General features: G+C 39.1%; 1 protein-coding gene across 3 annotated transcripts in view; it reads left to right on the top strand.

The window, feature by feature from the left end:
• The first annotated feature begins 6,863 nt into the window (after window positions 1-6,863).
• WWC1 (WW and C2 domain containing 1) overlaps window positions 6,864-20,398 on the top strand; it is a 108,406-nt gene continuing 94,871 nt past the window's right edge. Inside the window, exon 1 of one of the 3 annotated variants that reach the window (XM_026688646.2) lies at window positions 6,864-7,568. In XM_026688646.2, the coding sequence (XP_026544431.1) occupies window positions 7,450-7,568 (119 nt within the window). In that variant the 5' untranslated portion in view covers window positions 6,864-7,449. Of the gene's footprint in view, window positions 7,569-7,632; window positions 7,703-7,998; window positions 8,106-20,398 lie in introns of those variants that run through there. The other 2 variants (XM_087955489.1, XM_087955488.1) reach the window with 2 other exon arrangements.

The following is a 20,398-nucleotide window of genomic DNA, read 5'->3' as shown; positions in this document are numbered from 1 at the left end:
GTTGTTTCAGAAAAAGGTGATATGTGTTTAAGTCTGAAGTTTGATTTTAACCGTCCAGCCAAAAAGAGAATCAGCCAAATCTAGGATCTGCTAAATGACTTACAAATAAACAAGCAAGGACAAATGAGGGAAAGGATTGAAAGAACTGCCAATCAGCAACACAAGTTAAGCCATAAACTACCCATTATTATTAGTATTACTATTATGCACATCATGAACATAACTAGTGATTTCTTGAAGTGTTTTGCTCTTCATGTAAACAGGTATAGGTAATAGGAAATACATATTCAACCAGAACTCTCCATTACCACTTTCATTAAAAGCTAAAAGAGGATAAGAAAGATACAAATTCTAAAGATTTCATACGTCCACAGAGTATTATATTATATTCACCAATGAGCGGTAAAGCTTATATGAACATTGGGATAAAAACCAGGAGACTAGTAAATTCTAGTGCTTCTTTGGGCATAAAGTCAGCTGGTTGACCTTGGGCCAGTAATTGACTCTCAGCCCTAGAAAGGAGGGCAAACCATATCTGAAAAACCTTGCCAAGAAAATTACAAGGACTTATCTAGGCAGTCTCTGAAAATCAGACATGATTGAATGAAATTAAAAAAAATGAACTTATGTAGCTGCCATCTCACATTTATGTCTATGCTTGTCTTACAATTAAAACATAAATAGTACCACAGCAATAAAAAATAAAAAAGCCATATAAACAGTACAGATGTACTTTGCTGCCCTCTAGCAACCATTTGGAGTTCTGCAGCTGAGATATGTGTCTTTCTGGGAAAAAATATTTCTCATTTTGCAGAGGAACATTCATTCAAGGGAGAGCCAAGCTAAATATCTTAAGTAGTTCAGTTTAGGGTTATGGATTAAAATCTCATCTCCTCTTTACAAGAACAAAGGTACACCAGAGTGCAACACACATGGTAGATCCTTCTGTTTTTCACAAACAGAAATAAGCACTTTGTTTTGTGGAATCCTTTTTTCTCACAAATGATTGTCTTTTCTAACTCTTTTTCCTATTCCATTCTCCCCAATGCATTGCTGAAATCTGCCTATATAGGCTGTTTTAATTTGCTCCCTTGTGCTCTGTTTGCTGACGCGTTCTATCATTTAATATGCAAAAAGAACTTAATTGCTGTTAGAATGTAAAATACTCTGCCTTGTATTCTGTAATAAACCCTAGAGCATACCATTCAAAAGTAGAAAAAGCTAGAAGTCTCAGAGAGGCAGCCAAAACAGGAATTGTAATGTAAATATGCTGAGAATCCTTTCATTCCGTTGAACAAATGAACAGCAAACAAAGTGTTACACATTCTTATCAGCAGGACTTTTCAAAAATTATACAGTTTCTAAGGAGACAAACACATTATACTCAGTTCAGGCTCGCTAACTCCAGTAGAACTTGTGACAGGCGTGCTTTAGTATGAGGAAACTTAGCTAGCTGTGTATGCTACAGTCTTAAAATCAACAATGACACTGGATTAAATTACACAGTGCTATATAGTCCTTTTAAGATTTCAAAGTTTTGAAAATTTTTAGAATATATTTGTAATTACTTCTGTAACAGCTCCCCAAATATGAACAAAGGCGTTATCCTTCCTGATTCATTTCAGTACTGGGTACAGATACTGATTGTTTCATTTGTTATAGTAAGCTAACTATAATGTGGTTAAACCATAATCTATGGGTTACCATGGGTTATTGTTGAATGATGTATGAAGTCAGATACTCAACCCAAACACATAAAGAATCCTTGAGGTCAATGCAATACAAACCTAATTCCGTTGCTTTCATAATTTCTTTTAGAATGTAGAATTGGAATATCTGAAAGACATTTCATGGACAGAAGCAGATCAGCAGATGTGTGTATAATGTGTCCCATACAGTGAAGGGAAAAACTGTAATTTGGGGAAGACTTGGGGATTTTTTTTGTCCCTTAAAGTCAGTGTTGACTCCAGGACACTGCCTGTAAATGTCTATAGATTTCTCAACAAAGTTTTTTGGGAAGTGTCATTTTGCCATCCTAGGCTATGTACAGACATCCTAGAACACACAATTTCCTAAGATGATGGCATATGAGAAAGATCTTGAGAAATGAGGAAGGGGGATGCTGTCTGGAGAATACTCAAACAATAGTGTATAGTCCACAACTGCATAATAGGCAGAGAAGAGTGCTCAGAATGGATTCTCTGTAACTTCTCCAGCAAGATCGCATGGGAATACAGGAGCATTGGTGGAATCGCAATTTCTTGTGCTGATGCAGGTTGAGGAAAATTCTGTCCCTGCTGTTGCATTAGTTTTATCATGGCATTCTGTAAATTGGTCATCTGTGCATCTATTTGTTGCTGGTGTTGCACAACACTGCTGCCAAAAGCTCAGAAGAAAGCAGAGGCCCTCTAAAATTCTTCTTTGGAAGAGAGCATGAGACTTGCAAGACTGATGTCAGCCATACGTTAACAGAATCTTTGTAATCTGAAAGTGCAACTTTCCCCTTATCTCCTTTACAGGTGAGAAACTAAGGCGTTTCTAGCCCAGTGCCAAAACAGGTGTACAAAACAGATCCCCCTCCCATTTTTGGGACACGTTAACTAATAATTATTTGAGGGACTGCATCCCAATCATATCTACATGTCCCATCAGGTTTAGCATGGCTATGTTACAGGATCCAAGAGGCACCTGCTCTTTGAAACATCAGTCCCTGTGAAGTTAGATTGGCTTTCATCTTGCTGATCTGGGGATCCAGTAATATGCATATGAAGTCTGTGTACTAGAGCAGGGGTCCCCAACCACCGGTCCCTGGACTGGTACCGGTCCGTGGAACAATTTCTACCGGGCCGCTGGTTTGCTGGGCGCCGCCATCTTGTTTTGATGAAAAAGTGCTTCCGGTGAGCTTTTCCAGGTAGAAAGCGGCGTTTGGGTGCTGAAAGAATCGTCGCACCTTAGTTTCATCGAGGTGGTGGTGGCTTCGAACAAAACTAAGGCGCGAGGATTCTTTCAGGACATGGCAAGGCGAGCCGAGCGACCGTCCCGAAGCCATCGCGAAGCCCATCGACACAGGTACAAAGGAGGAGTTGAAGGTGGCGGGGAGAAGCAGGGGACGGCTGGCTGGCCGGTCGCTCGGCTCGCCTTGCCATGCATGCTGATGCCGGTACTGGGCCGCGGATGATTTTGTGATGCCGGTACTGGGCCGCGGATGATTTTGTGATGCCGGTACCGGGCCGTGGCACAAAAAAGGTTGGGGGCCACTGTACTAGAGCACCAACTGATGTGTCAACTGGGAAAGCAAGAAGGGAAAACCCAGAAGAAAAAGTTGTTTTGATTTGAATATTAGGCCACCCCTACATCTTCTGATTCGAGGACATCATGAAATTCACCAACAGAGGCAGGGAAGGACCAGTCCAGTAGCCATCATGAATTTATTTATGGAATTTATTCCAGAAATCCTTTAAGAATGAGTTTTTAGGAGTCTAACATTATTAAAATTATAGCAGGAAGTTGAAATAGCTTTCAATTTTAATAGAACATTCTTTAAGCTTATTTTTGAATATTAAAAGAAATCAACTATTAGGAAAATCAACTAATATGTAGAAATAATTACAGAATAGAAATTTGGATATCACTTCTAAAAAAAACCTTTATTCACTGAAATAACCATTCATAGCTTTAAATCAGGGGGACAATCTAAAGAGAATTTAGATTGAAGATGAACCCAAGCACTGATCTACACAATTCTCCTTCCTGATTTTGCCTATTGCATGGGATTTAGCTATGATTGCTATGGACTATTGCAGTATGCAGCATGTTCCACTTAACATCAGTCTTGAGACTACTTGGAAGCTACAGGTGATCCAAAATGCAGCAGCAATGATGCTGAAACATGCATATGCAAGGTTTTGGTTACAATTTATAAAGTCCTTCATGATGTAGGGCCAGATTGTTTGAGAGACTATATCTTTAGTTTCTGCCCATCCTGTATGACTGGACAGAGAGGGCAATGTTTCAGTTCCTATTAATTAATATCAGCTAGAAGGCTGTCTCTATTGATATGAATCATTGCTTAACATGTTGCATCAGCCCAATAATGATATAACAACCATTGCGACTATAGGGAAAATGCCATTCCTCATTTTAATCATATTTAATGGCCTTCCTTGGCCTTCTCCTTCCACATATGTGGGAGGGATATTTTGATGTACCATTATGATTGGTGCTGGAATTGTGCAGTTGCCATGGTATCTTGAGTATGTGCTGCAGTATCTTATTTTTGAAGTTCTTTTTGTATTTGCTCTTTATCATTCATAGCTGATCTTAGACAATGTGAAAGCTGTCTTAAAGCATGCTCAGTTTTTTTTTTTTTGTTTCAGTGCGCCTCCACATTGTAAATGTTCTGAAATGTTCTGAAGATCTTAAATGTAAATGTTCTGAAGATCTGAAAAAACCCAAAGCAATATGTTAAGCATAAGTTATATCTTATGTATGAATTCACAGAGACTTTTCTATCTCTGGCAAGTCATATAACAGCTGCTCTTTTTTGGGGAATGGTCTGTTATGTTCAGTTGGTGGTATATATTTTCCGTCAGAAAAGAAGTATTATCTTTTCCTTCAATATCCATTCTTTCTCTGCAGTGATCAAGGGCTCTGCCATTACAGCGTTGCTGAATGCTTGTCACAGGAACATCATTTGGATTAAATCATGATTATAACTTGGTTGTCATATTTGCTTGTATAGACAATATGGATCTGTTCATTTAAACTCAAAGTCCAAGTTCACAGCAAGTTTTTATTTTTAAAATGTATAAAAAAAATGTGTCCCTGTTTGCTACTGAGACTTTCAAGTTGTAATTCTCTTTGCTGCAACTCAACTAGTCTTCCTTCACAACTTCTATGGATAGGTTGTGCATTGTGTGGGGATGTCCAGAATTAGATGCCAAAAGTCCAGATGATGATAAAAAAGCAACACAAAAGAAAGATCATTGGGAAAAGCCAGTCACTATTGCCAGCTTCTATGGTCCCGCAAGGCCTGTTAAAGATTTTTCCCAGCACCACCACCACCACAATGAGCATTTCAAGATCCCATCTTTCTTGACTAAGATGCTCGGGATATTTGGCCCCAAAGCATCCAGCCAGTCAGCACATGGCAGAAAAGTCTGTTTGTCCTTTTTTAAGTGTTTGCCGCACACAGAACAGAGCAGTAGCAAAAAAACAGGCAGCTACTGTACTTTCTCATTGTGGTTGGATTAATGTCATTATATTTGGATAAATTCATTGATCATTTGTTGCAGACAGGAAAGCCTCTGTGTGTGGTGCAGGATTCACCATAAATGTATTAATCTCAGCAGCTCTAGTCAATGTGACCAAGAGGAAGAAATATTACAAGGATGTATTTCAGCAATGTTTGGAGAACAACATTTGGTTCTCATGGCATATAAGAATCAAAATGCTTGACTTGTCTTTCAAGTTATTATTTTCTATGTTCAGACTTTATCATTTTAGAATTATGCGATGTCTACTTCTAATTTTTTGGTTATATGTTACAAACATAGACTGTTACCTAATAGAATCTGATACATGTTTTCTCAGAAATAAACCCCACTGATTTCTAAGCACGTGTAAAATGGTGATTTAAAATGGTGTCATCATATAAATACTATATTGACATATATCAAACCATTGACTTGCCAACTTTAGTCTTCTTGCTCTTAAATGATTATCACCTTTTTTTTTCCAATTTGAAACAAGTTGCCACTTTGTGCCAATTTGGCTGTGCATTGAATTTAAATATAGCTAGATGGCAGCACCTAACTTATTCAGCTGATCTCCAGAAGTTTAGTAGGGTTGGATAAGGTTAAGCACTTTGATGGAAGACCACCAAGTTTAGTTTCTAGGAAGTTAAAAAACATATTGGAGGAAGGTGATAGCAAACCATCTTTACATTATTAAAATGACATGGATCCCTCCATGAAGTCACTATCAGCTAGTGGGTGGTTTTCCCCCCCTCATTTACACAGGCCACAGTCCTTTCTGGGGTCAAGATACCCACAGATTGCCCTCTATATGGTGGAAATGAAGGTTCCACGTGGCTTAGAGATACACACTCCATGTTTATCGGGTAACACAAATGTTTTTCTTTTCTCCTTTCCTTCCAAGTTTTTTCAAGATCTACAGTCGACATTTTCTTTCTCCACATATTGTTCCTTACGTAGATAAGAAAGAAGAGTTAAGGAACTGCTATTTTTGTAGAATGGGGGAGGAAAAAAAAATCTTATTTGCGGGGGGGGGGGGAGCTTTCCTGTAAGGTTTTCATTCTGCCGATTTTGAAGTCTCAACCTTGGTTCTACCAATTCGGTTTGGCACCAGTCACACGGTCGCCTTTGCTTAATACAAATCGTTGGCAAGCTGTCTTCAGTAAGGGGAGCCCCGCATTGCATCTTCTACTCAAATTTTATCTCCAGCCTCCGTCCCCCTTCTCCCCCAGGGCTTGATGATCCCAAGCCGTCTTGATTACCTGCACCTGAACCTGGTTTCGGTGCACGAGTGTCTCCTACGAATCACCTCTGACCAACTACCCGACCCTCCCACTTGCTAACGAGAGTTGACCGCACGTGGGAATCCACCCACCGCCCACTATCAGGTTCGCTTCTCTTACTTAACCCGATTCGTTCCCTTCCCCCTCCCCGCCTCAAACAGGAGGAGGCGCTCGTCACAGACACGGTCGTGTTTATGGTAATAGCCGCCGCTAGATTTTTTTTTTTTTAAAGAAAAAAAAGTTGAGGCGGCTCTACTATTACCTGTATTACAGTAGCACCGGCACGGGGGAGGAATGAAGGAAGCAACCTAGGAGACAACGGTGAGGAGAGGAGGAGCAACAGCCGCGGGCGGAGCGGTTCTGCAAGACTCTCTGGCGAGGAGCGCTCGGCACCGGAGCCTTGGCTAGCTGGCGGCCCTACTTTCCCTGGAAGCAAAAGCCCGGGAAAAAGACGTGGGCTTGACCTCTCTAGGGACCCGCGGCTGCAACAACCCCGACCCGCCCCTTCTCGGTGGGAGGGGGTGGTCTCCCTCTGAAGAGAGAAGCGGGGAAGAAAAAAAAAAAGCCGCCGGCTCGTTTATTGAAGGAGGAGGAGGAAGAGGAGGAGGAGGAGGAGGGACGGACGGCGGCCAACCTGGGCTGTCGCGTGTTGCCTGCAACGTTCGAAAAAGCTCTTCTCTCCCCTGCACGCGCCGCTCCTTCCTCCTCGCGCCGGCTGAGGATGCGAGGTGCCCGCCCGGCCGGCTGCTTCGCTCCCGTTTCCCTGCTCGCTGCGACCCCTCGTCCCAGCCCGCCGTGCCAGCTGCTGGGCTGGGCGGGGGGTTGCTGAACTCTCTTTGCATGGGGTGGCCGTCGCCTCCGCCTCCGGCCTCGGTCCGTCTCTCCGCTGCTTGCGCCTGCTGCCGGGAACGATGCCCCGGCAGGAGCTGCCTTTGCCCGAAGGCTGGGAGGAAGCTCGCGACTACGACGGCAAAGTCTACTACATTGACCACGCCACCAAAACCACCAGCTGGGTCGACCCGCGGGACAGGTGAGGAAGGACGGGACCCGGGGGAGGCCGAGCCAGGCGGCCCTGGGGTGGAGCCTGCCGCTCTAAGGGCGACAGGTGCCTGGAGCAGCCTGTGCACGAGTGGGGATAAGGCGGAAAGAACTTGGCCGCGGAAAGTATGTCTGCATGTGGGAACGCGTGTGTGTATTTGTCGGCTAGTTCGATCTCTTTTTTTCCCTCCTGGCAAGTCAGGACTGCTTGAGAAAGCTGTCTGAAGATTGGAGCCAGTATTAGTACAGATAGCTCTAGACTTATGGTCACAATTGAGCCCAAAATTTCTGTTGTTAAATGAGACATTTCTTAAGTGAGTTTTGCCCCATTTTACGACCTCTTTTGCCACAGGTGTTAAGTGAATCATTGCCAGTGATGTTAGTAACCTGGTTGTTAAGTGAATCTGGCTTCCCCATTGTCAAAAGGTTGCAACAGGCTGATCACAGGACCTTGGGACACAGCAGTGGTCATAAGAATGAACCAGCTGCCAAGTGTCTGAATGTTGATCATGGAGATGCTGTAACAGTTGTAAGTAAGAAAAACAGTTATAAGTCACTTTTTTCAGTGCCGTTGGAACTTTGAATGGTCACTAAATGAACTTTTGTAAGTCAGGGACACCTGCATCTGGGATGGCTCTGTGCAAAAAGCTGTTTTGAGTAGAAACATACCTAACAATATTGGTAAAAGAAAGCAACTTCTGAGCTTATTCAGATGCTTTGTTCTTGGCTTCAGTAAAGTAAATAGATCAACTGGACAAGGAAAGTCTTGTGGAACATGGACATTATTCAAAAAGCCAAAAGCCAGACCATTTATAACTGGGAAACTTCCAGAGACTCCATCCTATTCAAGGGTATTTAGGACAAGGATCAGATCTTTCATTTGTGGTCTTATTGGTGTGTATTTTAATTTATGGGTATCCTGCATATGATCCATCACTGTCATTCTAAACCCAAGTTGGAGGGAGTCTTTAATTTTTTCACTAATTGTTATGTTTAAATGCCCTTTGCACTTCAGGCTTTCCTCATCCCTTTCCCTACATTTTTCAATTCCAAGAAGCAGGGTAGAGACAGAACGTTCATTCCATTCCATTCCCTTTAGCAGTTTCATGTCTAAACAGAGATTTGAACTATACATTGCCAGCATCTACCTGCTTCCTGAAACCATGCAGATATCTTAAATATGCTGACCCACATGGCTGATACATTTCAGTGGCATTGGTGGAATGCTTACACAGACAAAGGGCATCATGTCAAAGTTCAGGTGGAAAGCCTGTGTAATTTGAACATGGAAGCTGCCATCAGCTTGCCACACTGCTTTTGTTACTTTTTTAATGATTCATTATGTTTTTGGTCTGGTGGGAAATACCTAAAGTGGGTGTGGGGGGAGTGTTTTGGAGTGCAAAAGTTCAATATAAATCCAGTATTCTAATCCCACTTTATAGAACAGTATTTGCTCAGGGTCTAGGGAGATCTGTGAATGGATTCCACTGTCAACTTCCTTGCGTGTATGTTTTCCCCGTTATGATGACACCACATGCTTAGAATTCAGCAAAAGTATGACATTCAAGTGATCCATTGTATAATCTATCATATTTCCTGGAACCCTGCTTCAGTGATATATTGGTAGTTGTTCAGGCAGTATCCTTAAAACCATTGACTCCTTTTTTCATTTCATACGGTGAATCCTGAAATTTGAATTGGCTCCCAGATACTTATGCAAATCAAAGGCTAACTGGAATGGTGCTAGTCAGGACTAGCTTCCTCCTCCATTTTTCAGACTTGTCAGAACACAGAATTGCACCTGCTGAACTAAAGGTGTGTCTTAGGAAACTGGTGGTGGAATTAAACAGGTGCATAAAACTTGTTTGACTCCCCAGTTACACTTGAGGCAACTCAGTTTATTTTTTTGAAAAAGCTGTTTTTTAAGTAGCTACATTTACATTTGTACATCTTAAATAAATACATTTGGTATGTAACTAAAATAACTACAATGAATTGTTGTTCTTTAGACACTGTTGTTAAAACCAGAGAAGTATTATATCTGTAGAAGTATTTAAACTACCTTGAACTTCACTGCTTGCTATGCAATTTAAAAGATGTAAACTTTCATTATACAGCACTTCTTTTTCTGTGCTTCTTGCTAGGGTGAGTGGGGTTCGTATTTGCCCCTCTTGTCGTATTAATGATATACTTTCAGTGTAGGCAAAATTGTTGCTTCATTAATCCCTGAGTATTTTTTAGCTTCTTTGCTGTCTTCTTAACTATATTTTTAATCTTAATACATTTTTCATTAAACTCAAGTTTGGTATGGAAATATTTTATTCAAAATAATAAGATGCTTTTGTGTTAGACTTTATCTAACAAAGAAGCATCTTTAGCTAAAATATTGGCATTTGATCCAGAGCAACTTTTGAATTAATAGAAATGTTGATGTTCAAATATAGAAGAAAGTATGTGTATATTGAATATATATTGATGCTCAAGTGTAGATTAAGAATTTATGCAACACTCATTGCTTCCTCTCCCACCAAAAATATGATAAAATAGTCAGAATGAATATTATTTTTTCTCTGGTATAATTTACCACATCTTGATTTTGTATAAATCGAGAGCCAGGTTTAATAATTTTTCACACCTTACGTAAAGGCTGTATAAACGATAGTGGGCAAACTTCTAATTTTCATGGCTTCTTTGCTAGAATATGGAAATCCCGCAAGCTGAACAAGGTGCAAAATGGTGCCTCAGGGCTAATATTAATTGCTAATATTTCCTGTGCCATTTACTGAGTTAACATGTGTATTCAAATAAAAAAGGGTTCTTTAGAACAGCCTCACCTATGTTGCTTGTGTTAAACAACCAGGTAACAGTTATTTGTAATGAAAAATGATCTACTAGTAAAACTACTTCCTGTTCAAACTTCTGTTGTTACCAAACTAAAATCAAGGCACCCAAGGTATAGCATAATATCAATATGACTGTAATTCAAGGGTCTTCAAACTTGGCAAGTTTAAGACTTGTGGACTCCCAGAATTCCTGAGCTAACATGACTGGAGGAGGAATTCTAGGAGTTGAAGTCCACAAGTCTTAAAGCTGTCAAGTTTGAAGACCCCTGTTGTAAATGAAGAATGTTTTTTAAAGTATTAAACTCCAAATGTCCTATTTAATAATACTATCTAATGTATTGTGTTAGTTTTATAGTGTTTAGTTCTGCAAATTCCTGGTCTAGCCAGAAATCTTGAAGTTACTTAAAGTTTGTGACATCTCTGATTTTGATATAGTACAATTATTACTTTACTATATTTTGTAGCATCCTTCATGATAATTTTTGGCTTTCAATATCGTATCCCCTCACTTCCCTTTTCTGGTAATTTTTTTCAATAATGAATAAAAATCTGAATGTATTCTTGGATTGCAAAACATATTTCAACCAGACCCAGAGATTGACAATTGACACTCCTAGATGATAAGATCAGAATGTAGGTAATTTAGTTGCTCCATGTTTCTGACTTAACAGTATTATTATTAATGTGCTGAAAGCAAAAAGTTATTAGAGAGAAGGGATGTTGCTTTGTGTGTGTTTTACAGATAAAGTATTAGAAATGTAGGTTACAGTAATTCCAGAAAATATCTGGGATAGAATTAAAATGTGTATCAACTATTTTATGTGATTCTCCCTTTACTGTATTGCAGTTTTAGACAATGAACTAAAATACATTGGTTCAGACATAGTCGTGTTTACTTTAAAATTAATGCTATGCTGTCCACATTTTGTGAGGACTAATAATTTCATATTAGAAGGATATATTAAATTCTAAAAACATCTTAAATCAGCATTGTTAAGAAAATATCACTAAATATCACATAATCTAATGAAGAAGGTAGAGTTGAGAAAACATGGCTGACCAAAGTCATTCAGTGAGTACATTGAAGGGTTTAACTAGAGTCCTCTGATCTAAGCACTACATTTCTGTGCTTACAGAGATATAGTGCATTAATTTCACAAGTATAATAGAGTCAAATCGTTGTCTGATATATTAAGTGTACTATATATTTAACACAGGGGTCGGTGTTGTGAACAGAGAGCTATGCTTTTGCTAAAATTTGTTTCCTTTAGAGCTTTTGGGAGAAAAATGAGAAATATTAGGGTGCAGAAAGAAGTCCAGATTGCTAAAAATACTTTCTCTGTATGATTTGGGGGTTATGAAGTATATCGCATCACATATTATGATAACATCATAATACCCAAATGCTAAATGTGTTTAAAATACAAGTAAGTAGACTTTGTGTAAAAACAACTTGCTGCTTTTTTATGATTCTGTCCTGTATGGGCATAGTTCCGTAACATCAGATCAAGGAACTGTCTAGCTTGCAACATCGAATTTTCCTGTTTTAGATTCATATGGTTATTCTTGAATATGAAACACTTAAAACTTTTTTGAGTTAATTAAGCCATAGATTAGAAATACACAAACTGTGGCACCGGGCCATAACTACATTGCATTCCAAGGCTACTTCCATTGTCCAAGGGTCATATTGCTTCCAGGATCAGAATGTCACTCCATAACTGACACATATGAGCAACTAAAATAGAATAGAATAGAATTCTTTATTGGTCAAGTGTGATTGGACACACAAAGAATTTGTCTTGGTGCAAATGCTCTCAGTGTACATAAAAGAAAATATACATTCATCAAGAGCAAGAATCATAAGGTACAACACTTAATAATAGTCATAGGGTACAATAAGCAATCAAATCATACTAGGAAACAGCCAATATAAATCATTAGAATACAAGCAACAAGGTTAGAGTTATACAGTCACAAGTGGGAGGAGATGGGTGAAAGGAAGAATGGGAGAATTAATAGTAATATTAATAGTAATGCAGACTTAGTAAATAGTTTGACAGTGTTGAGGAAATTATTTGTTTAGCAGAGTGATGGCGTTTGGGGAAAAAAATTGTTCTTGTGTCTGGCTGTTCTGGTGTGCAGTTGTCTATAGTGTTGTTTTGAGGGTAGGAGTTGAAACAATTTATGTCCAGAATGTGAGGGGTCTGTAAATATTTTCATTGCCCTCTTTTTGACTCATGCAGTATAAAGGTCCTTGATTGAAGACAGATTGTTAGTAATTGTTTTTTCTGCAGTCTTAATTACTCTCTGAAGTCTGTGTCTGTCTTGTTGAGTTTGCAGAACCAAACCAGACAGTTATAGAGGTGCAGATGACAGACTCAATAATTCCTCTATAGAACTGTATCAGCAGCTATGTGTGTGCATAAAAGATCTTCTGGCTTTCTTTAAGCACTGAACCTGGCAAAAGTGTGTTCTGTGTAGATGGAATGATATACCATTTTCACGAAGTTAAGATATCAGGATTTCTTTTTTTGGCTATTAACTACTGAAATAATTTTTCTAGTTATGTTTCAAAATACTCATCTGTTTCAGAAATATTTCCAAATCTATGTGATAATTCCTACAGTACCCTTTCAATGGGGAAGCAGAGATTTGAATTGTAATAATAAAAATCCAGGTTTTCTTTAAAAAATGAGAAATTTGTAGTGCATTCAGCCTGTCCTCCAACTTAATATTTTCCAGATGTTTTGGATTCCAGTTCCCATTATTTCAGACCATTCTGGCTTGTACTTTAAAATATCTGGAGAGCATTAGGACGGAAAATAGAGGCTATAGTTCTTTGGTAAATCTAAACTCTTGAGGATGAAAAGTTACAAGCATGGCGCTGTTTTGTAGCTCTCTTTGTTTTAAGTTTACCATAACTACAGGTTATTTTCTGGTACAGTAACCAGAGAGTGCCCCGAGAAGCAAACTGTGCGAACTTTGTCTGCTTAGAGACTAGTTGGCAGTCAAAAATAGTAAGCTTAAAGCAAGGCACAAAGTGTTGTTTCCAATTTGGGACAATTGGTATACACAGGTGTGTTTAATAGTAAACCAAGCCTGTAGCTGTTATATCATCCAACTAAGCTCAATATATACATCAAATAGGATACATTGTTCTAGCAGTGTTAGAGCCATTTCACTGCAAGAATTTTGAAAAGATTCCTGAGTTCTTGTAACAGAACATTAGTTTAGCAGATATTTATAGGAGATGATTGGTATGTATCAAAAAGTATTCATATTATTTATCAGTCAGGTTCCTTTGAGATATCATGAATATATTTGTGAAAAAACATTTAAATCAAACCCTAACCTTGAATCCAGTAGTTGAATAACTAAAACTTGTAAGGATTTCTAAAACATGCCTGGTTTTTTTTTACATGTTTTACTTTTTAAAATTGTAACTTAAAAGTTGGCCAAGTTTTTTTGGGGGTAGGAAGGGAACAAGGATGGAAAATGCATCAAAATTTACACTTATTAACAAGGTTCCTTAAACTCCAAAACCTCTACTTCAGATTAATTTGAGTAATTATCAGGAATAATACTTGAAGGGGAATTACCACCAGGGAAATATGACTTATTTTGAGAGAAGTATCCAGTAAAAGTGTTGCATTCAATATCACATTTTGAATATTAGTTATTTAAAAGCCATACTTTAACAAATGTACAAAGCATAGATTTAATATAAACTGAATTGTGTTCTTCATATCTTCATATTAAAAATGGCTTTCTTCACATTTCAAGATTGTCAAAAGTTTTTGCATATTTTTTAAAATTTGGTTTGTCAATTAGTTACAAGATAATAGGTATAAGTAAAAACATAGTTATTAATACATGGATACATATAAGAAAAATAAAAGAAACAATAGGACAGGGACGGTAAGCACGTTGGTGCGCTAATGCACGTCCCCTACAAACCTCTTAGGAAAGGGGTGAGGTCAATAGTAGAAAGTCTAAGGTTAAAGTTTTTGGGGTTTGGGGAAGGAACCACAGAGTCATGGACAAATGCATTTTCAAACCATCTTATAGGCTTGAGTGCATGTGGGAATCTGTTTAGTGACTGAAATGAACATTGTTTTGTTGGTGGTTAGCTATAATTTAATCTGGCCTTCACAGAAGGCTGGAGAAGTTGCCATCCTTGGTTAGTGCGCCTCTGAAGGAAAAGATTCACATGAGTGCAGTTGGCTGCCTTTGCTTCGTTACCAATCAAGAAAGGGCAACAGATTGGGAAGGTCTGCAGCTGCATAAGCTCCAATTCTGCCAAAAAGAATAATGAGAGTAGTCAAGAAAAGGAACAAAAGCTGAGGAGAGATGCCCTACATCTCTGAGATTTTTTCTTTACACTCAGGGTTTTCATTTGCAAATCAGCACTATTCTGTTTGTTGTTTGTGCTTCTCAGCGAACTTTTTTCCCCCATGGATCTTTTTCTTTGGAAATGTTCATTTTATTTAGCCAGATTTAATTGCATACCACTGAAGCATCATTTAGTAGCTAGATTTTTTTTAATTTTTGTGTTAGTTTTAAGTGATGTATATAACTGCAGTTTGGTAACTCTACATAAAACTCATACCCAATGTATAACTTTTTTGCAAATAAATGGCTGGAACAGGGAAAAAATGCTTCAGTAAAAGTGTGCTTCTCTTTGAAACTGATTATGGGTCTTAATATATAAATAGCATTATTATTATTTAACTTTGTTATATATATATATATATATATACACACACATACATACATACATAAACACACACACACACACACACACACACACACACATATATATATATATATATTCATATTGTTAAGTTTTTGCGGGTACTTACATGTATGGTATTCAGCTTTGTTCGGTATTTTCACGCCATTGTAGTTGTGGTTTTAAAGTTGTAGCAACGTTTGGCAGAATCTCATCTGCCATCATCAGAAGCCTGATGATGGCAGATGAGATTCGGCCAAACGTTGCTACAACTTTAAAAGCACAACTACAATGACGTGGAAAATACCCGAACAAAGCTGAATACTATATATATATATATATATATATATTTTCCTTACTTACAGCATGTAATATTCATGGTTTCAGAATTCAGCTCCCCTTTGGTTTCAATTTGCTAATCATTATTTGATTCTACAAGAGCGAGCATTACTTTGTTGCACAATACATAATGCAACAAAATATATATAATAACATATCTTGATAGTTTTACCTATGACAAGTGCCCACAAAAAAATGTTGAAAGTAGGTCTTAAAACTTAGGCTGGGGGAAGGTGAGTAAATTGCACTTTCCACCATATGTTGACCAATAGAATAATTGATCTTTTCAGGCTTTTCTTTAAAGTTTTTTTTCAACTGAATTTGATTTACCTTGTCTGAATGTTTAAAAAAGGCAAATGTCTTTCATTGTACTAAGAGGTAGCTGCTGTATATAAACATGGAGTCAATCCTAATGAAACCTCTGTAAGCAAGCAAGCTTAGGGAGTACCAAGGGTCCCACTGTTCAACTCTGATATATTCTCTTTTACTGTATCTAAGTGTGCTTCTCATTGTGCTACTGTCATTCTGTGTGTCCCATTATCCATTAAATTATTAATTTTGATATTAAGTAGAATGTACTGGCAAATCTTATTTTTGTCTGATTCAATATTTATTCAGAAATTTCAGTCTGGTTTATAATAGTTTTATAACAATTAACTTAAAGTATCGCAAAATGCAGACAAAAAAGACGAAAGATAAATTTAGTTAGAGCATATTTAAAACAATGAAATATTTCAAGCCATTTTAAAATACTTAGCTTTCTTTTCAATCAAGTTGGTATCAAACCCACTCTGCAAGTAGGCATCATGATCTGAAATTCTTTTCAGAAAGACAAGCAGGGAACATGAGAAACAGGCTTAAAGAGTATGCAACAGGATGGGGTGAGACATGAAGAGTTTTTGAAGAGACAAAAGAGATTAACATACTGTATTAGATATATCTAATAAAAATTATTTGGAGAATAACACCTAGTGCAATGACTGCATCCTCTGCCCCAAACAGGCACCTTCAATAGTAAGAAACCTTGAATGATACACCTTATATTTCTGTATTGACACTTACCAGGTATTACTTGCGCAAAATGATACAAATTCACCTATTCTTTTAAAACTTAATTTTGACTGCTTTATTCTATATTTCCCAATATTTTCTAATGAATTTTTCCCTTGTTTTTATTTCCTCTTATTTTCTATTTTTTATTGCTGATCCCATTTATTTATGTATACCACTATGCAAAGAATCAATTGCAGCATTGTATGAGGGAAAAAATAAACTGTAAAATGACAATGCATTTTAAAAAGTCACCTGATATAAAGATATATATAAAAAGGACAGGTAAAAAGCCATTCAGAGTCTTCTAAAACCGTGAAATGGGTGGCATATAAACTTAATAAATAAATAAATAAAATAATCAGATACATCAGTGGGCAGGATTAAAGGAAAACTTTATCTTACATAAGCATTAATCTGTTTTCACAAATGTCCTTCCCCAGTCTTATAGCCACCAATATAAATTATTTGGAACAGCGGAGAGTCATGCATCATGTTCATGTATGTTCTCTTGTCCCTAACTTTTGGTTAGGGCAATGATATGAGCAAAGAATATTGAAATACAAGTGGAATGGTTATAGTTTGCATAGGTTTTGTAAGATGGAAAATGTTCCCACTCTCCTGCTACAAAAACTTGGCAAATGCAAAGCTGTCTTTGAATCGGTTTCTAAGTAACATGCTTACTTTGTCCAAAACTGCAAATTGGAGAAAGGAATGCTTCCTATAAACTGCCCATTCACCAAATTGTATGAATTATAATGTATCCCAGGCTTCTTGAGTTAGTTCATTTCACAGGAGTGAAACATATTATTCCTTAAGTTTAGTACAACAAACATTCCTCCGTTCAGAGTACATAATGCACATGTATTTCCTTTACGAAAGAATGCAAACCTGTCTGTCCACATTTTATTATTGTATTATACTTCTCACTGACCCAACCAATACATTGCTGGAATTCAATATGGTTATTGTTTGAAAATCCAGAGTATTTCTTGGGACCTTTATCAGAGTGATAATGATTTTAGTATTTGTATTCCTTCAATTATTTCTGTTTCTCAGTTAGCCCTATGTATATTTGTTCTCTTCTATTGCATAGATGCTATGGCAATTGTTACAGCAAAAATGTAAATCTTAGAAATTATAAATTTATGAGGAATTGGATAAATTGCAAGTATTCTAATCCACTCTGCGCTGAGAGTCCAGGATGGGTTAGACTCCTCCCTGTGATGTCATAGAGCTGAGACTGTCACTATATAAAAAGCCAGCCCCTAGCTGGCCCCCCAGCTTTGATTCAGCTCCTTTTCTTTGAGCTTGTGTCTAGGAAGCAGTGGTTGATTTAATATTTAGAGAAGCTACAGCAACAGCAAGGAAAGGGACAAACTGTTCCTTTTACACAGCTCCCGGGGATCCGTTGGAGCTGTGCCACCAAGAGAGTGGGGATCCACTCTCCTGCAGCATGAAGGACTTGGTGCTCCCTTTGGGAGGCTGCGAGTAAGGAGAGCACTTGGATTCCTCCCACGCAGCCTTCCCCAGCGTGATTGCTCTGTCACTTGAGCCACAAGCCACAGCGATCTATTTTGGTGCCTCTCTGCTGTTCGAATCAAGGTGACCGTTCAGTGCTGGTTTTTCTCCTCATTCGGGGCTCCAAACAGCCCAAAGAGTGAAAACGCCTCTGTGGCCTTCCCCTTGGGAACCGGAACACGTGCGAGTGGCCATTTTGTGGCAATCGGCCACAACGCACGTGGAGAGTGGCCATTTTAAGTTGGCCCAACTTCCAACTTAATATATATGAGGCTTGCTTCCAGCACCTTTTGTGCCCTTCCTATCTCCAACATGGATGAAGATAGGGCCCAAGCTGAGATCTTGGGTCTAACAGATCATGGACCATAGGTCCAAAAGAGAAAGAGGAAGAGACCATTCTGCACAGAGAGAAGCTGCAGCTAAGATCAGGACCAAGGCCCTAGCTCCACAGAAAACTTCTAAGGCTGAACTCAGAGCTGAAAAGGGAAGACATGCTGCTCTGGAAAGACAATTACAAAAGCAGATGAGAGGGCGTTTACAACAGGCTTCCCATCCAGGGGAAGTGCAGGTTTATCCAGGGGTTAGTCCCAGGGTGGGGGAGGCTGAGGCCAGCTCATCCAGTCTTCTCCAAGCCTGGTCTCCTGAAAAGATTGGCCCAGGAGACCCTGGTTTGCCGATCTGGTGAACTTGTCTGTAGCCTGACCATGGAGGATCCCAGCCTACAGGATCTCCCTTAATCAGGGGGCCTTGATACACCCGGATCCACAGTGATTCCACTTAATGCTGTGGTACTTGAGTGGCAACATCTGAGAGACTCTAGACTTCTTGACTCTAGACTCTAGACTTCCACACCATTCAGGCTTCCCGTAAACCTTCTATAATCAGCATTTATGATGCCACCTGGACGGTTTTCTGCAATTCGTGTTCGAAGGATAACCATGTTCCCACCTCAGCATCTGTAACTGATGTATTACTATTCCTTCAGGACGGTTTGGATAAAGGGCTTTCGCCCAACACTCTCTGCTGTCAAGTGGCAACCCTGTCATCAGTTCTGCACTGGGAAAACTTCTCTTCCCTGTCCCATCATCCTTCAGTTCGTTGGTTTTTAAAGGGAGCATCTAATCTCTATCCCCCAGTGGTTCATAGGTACCCTACCTGGGAGCTCCCTAAGGTGTTATAGGCCCTTATGTGTCCTCCTTTCAAACCACTGAGATTGGTGTCACTACAATTTATGACCTTTAAGGTAGTCTTTCTAGTAGCTATTACATCAGCCAGAAGAGTATCAGAACTGGCAGCATTCTCAGGCAGAATCTCTGTACCTTTCATGAGAATAGGGTTTTACATCTAGATCCTATTTTTGTCCCCAAAGTCAATACCTGGTTCTATAGGGCTCAAGACATTGTGTTACCAGATTTCTGCCCACACCCTAACCACGAGTTGGAGTACAAATGGCATAAATTGGATGTAAAAAGAGCATTATGCATCTACATCAAATGTACTGCTGCATTTCAAAAGACTGAGGCTATGTTTGTGTCCTTTTCTCCAAACTCCTTGGGATGTAAAGCCTCTTCTCCTACCCTAAGTAGATGGATCAGGGCATGTATTGCCAAGGCTTACCAGACCTTGTCCCTTCCGCTGCCCTAGAGCTTAATGGTTCACTACACCAGAAGCGCAGCTACATTGGCTGCTTGGTCAACTCAGGCATCTCTCGAACATAGCTATAGAGCGGCTACCTGGGCATCTCCATCACCCTTCATACGGCACTATCATCTGGACTCATTTGTTTGGCGGATGCAGCCTTTGGCAGACGGGTGCTACAGAGGGTTGTTCCACAAGTGGAGTAAGCAGACCGGACGATGGCCCTCCCGTGGACATGCAGGCTTTGGTATGTCCCATCCTGGACTCTCGGCGCAGCATGAATGAGAATGGGCCTTGGTATAATTGCCTGCGAATGCCTTTTCATCTACATTGCAAGAGAGTTCAGCCCCACCCTAGTTGTGTCCAGTTCTGGTCGGGTCTGGGGTTGTTTCTAGTTGTGTTTTTTGCCTCCTAGATACTCTATGCCTGTCAAGTATCTTCACCTAAAGCTGGGGAGCCAGCTAGGGGCTGGCTTTTATGTAGTGGCAGACTCAGCTCTATGACATCACAGGGAGGAGTCTAACCCATCCTGGGGTCTCTTGCAGCGTAGATAGAAAGGGCGATTTCAGGGAATTATACCAATGCCCATTTTATGAAAAAACATCAATTTTGAGATACAATTTTTAAAATCAATTCTATGGGTTTTTTTCATTGTGGTAGCATATACTAATGTAAGTCCATGTGTTTATGTTCTGT

The sequence above is a fragment of the Notechis scutatus genome, chromosome 2 (assembly GCF_049901735.1).
Source record: "Notechis scutatus isolate UNSWTSFEM ecotype Mainland chromosome 2, rNotScu1.2, whole genome shotgun sequence".
NCBI lineage: Eukaryota > Metazoa > Chordata > Lepidosauria > Squamata > Elapidae > Notechis > Notechis scutatus.
This window is presented reverse-complemented; position numbering and strand designations above follow the sequence as displayed.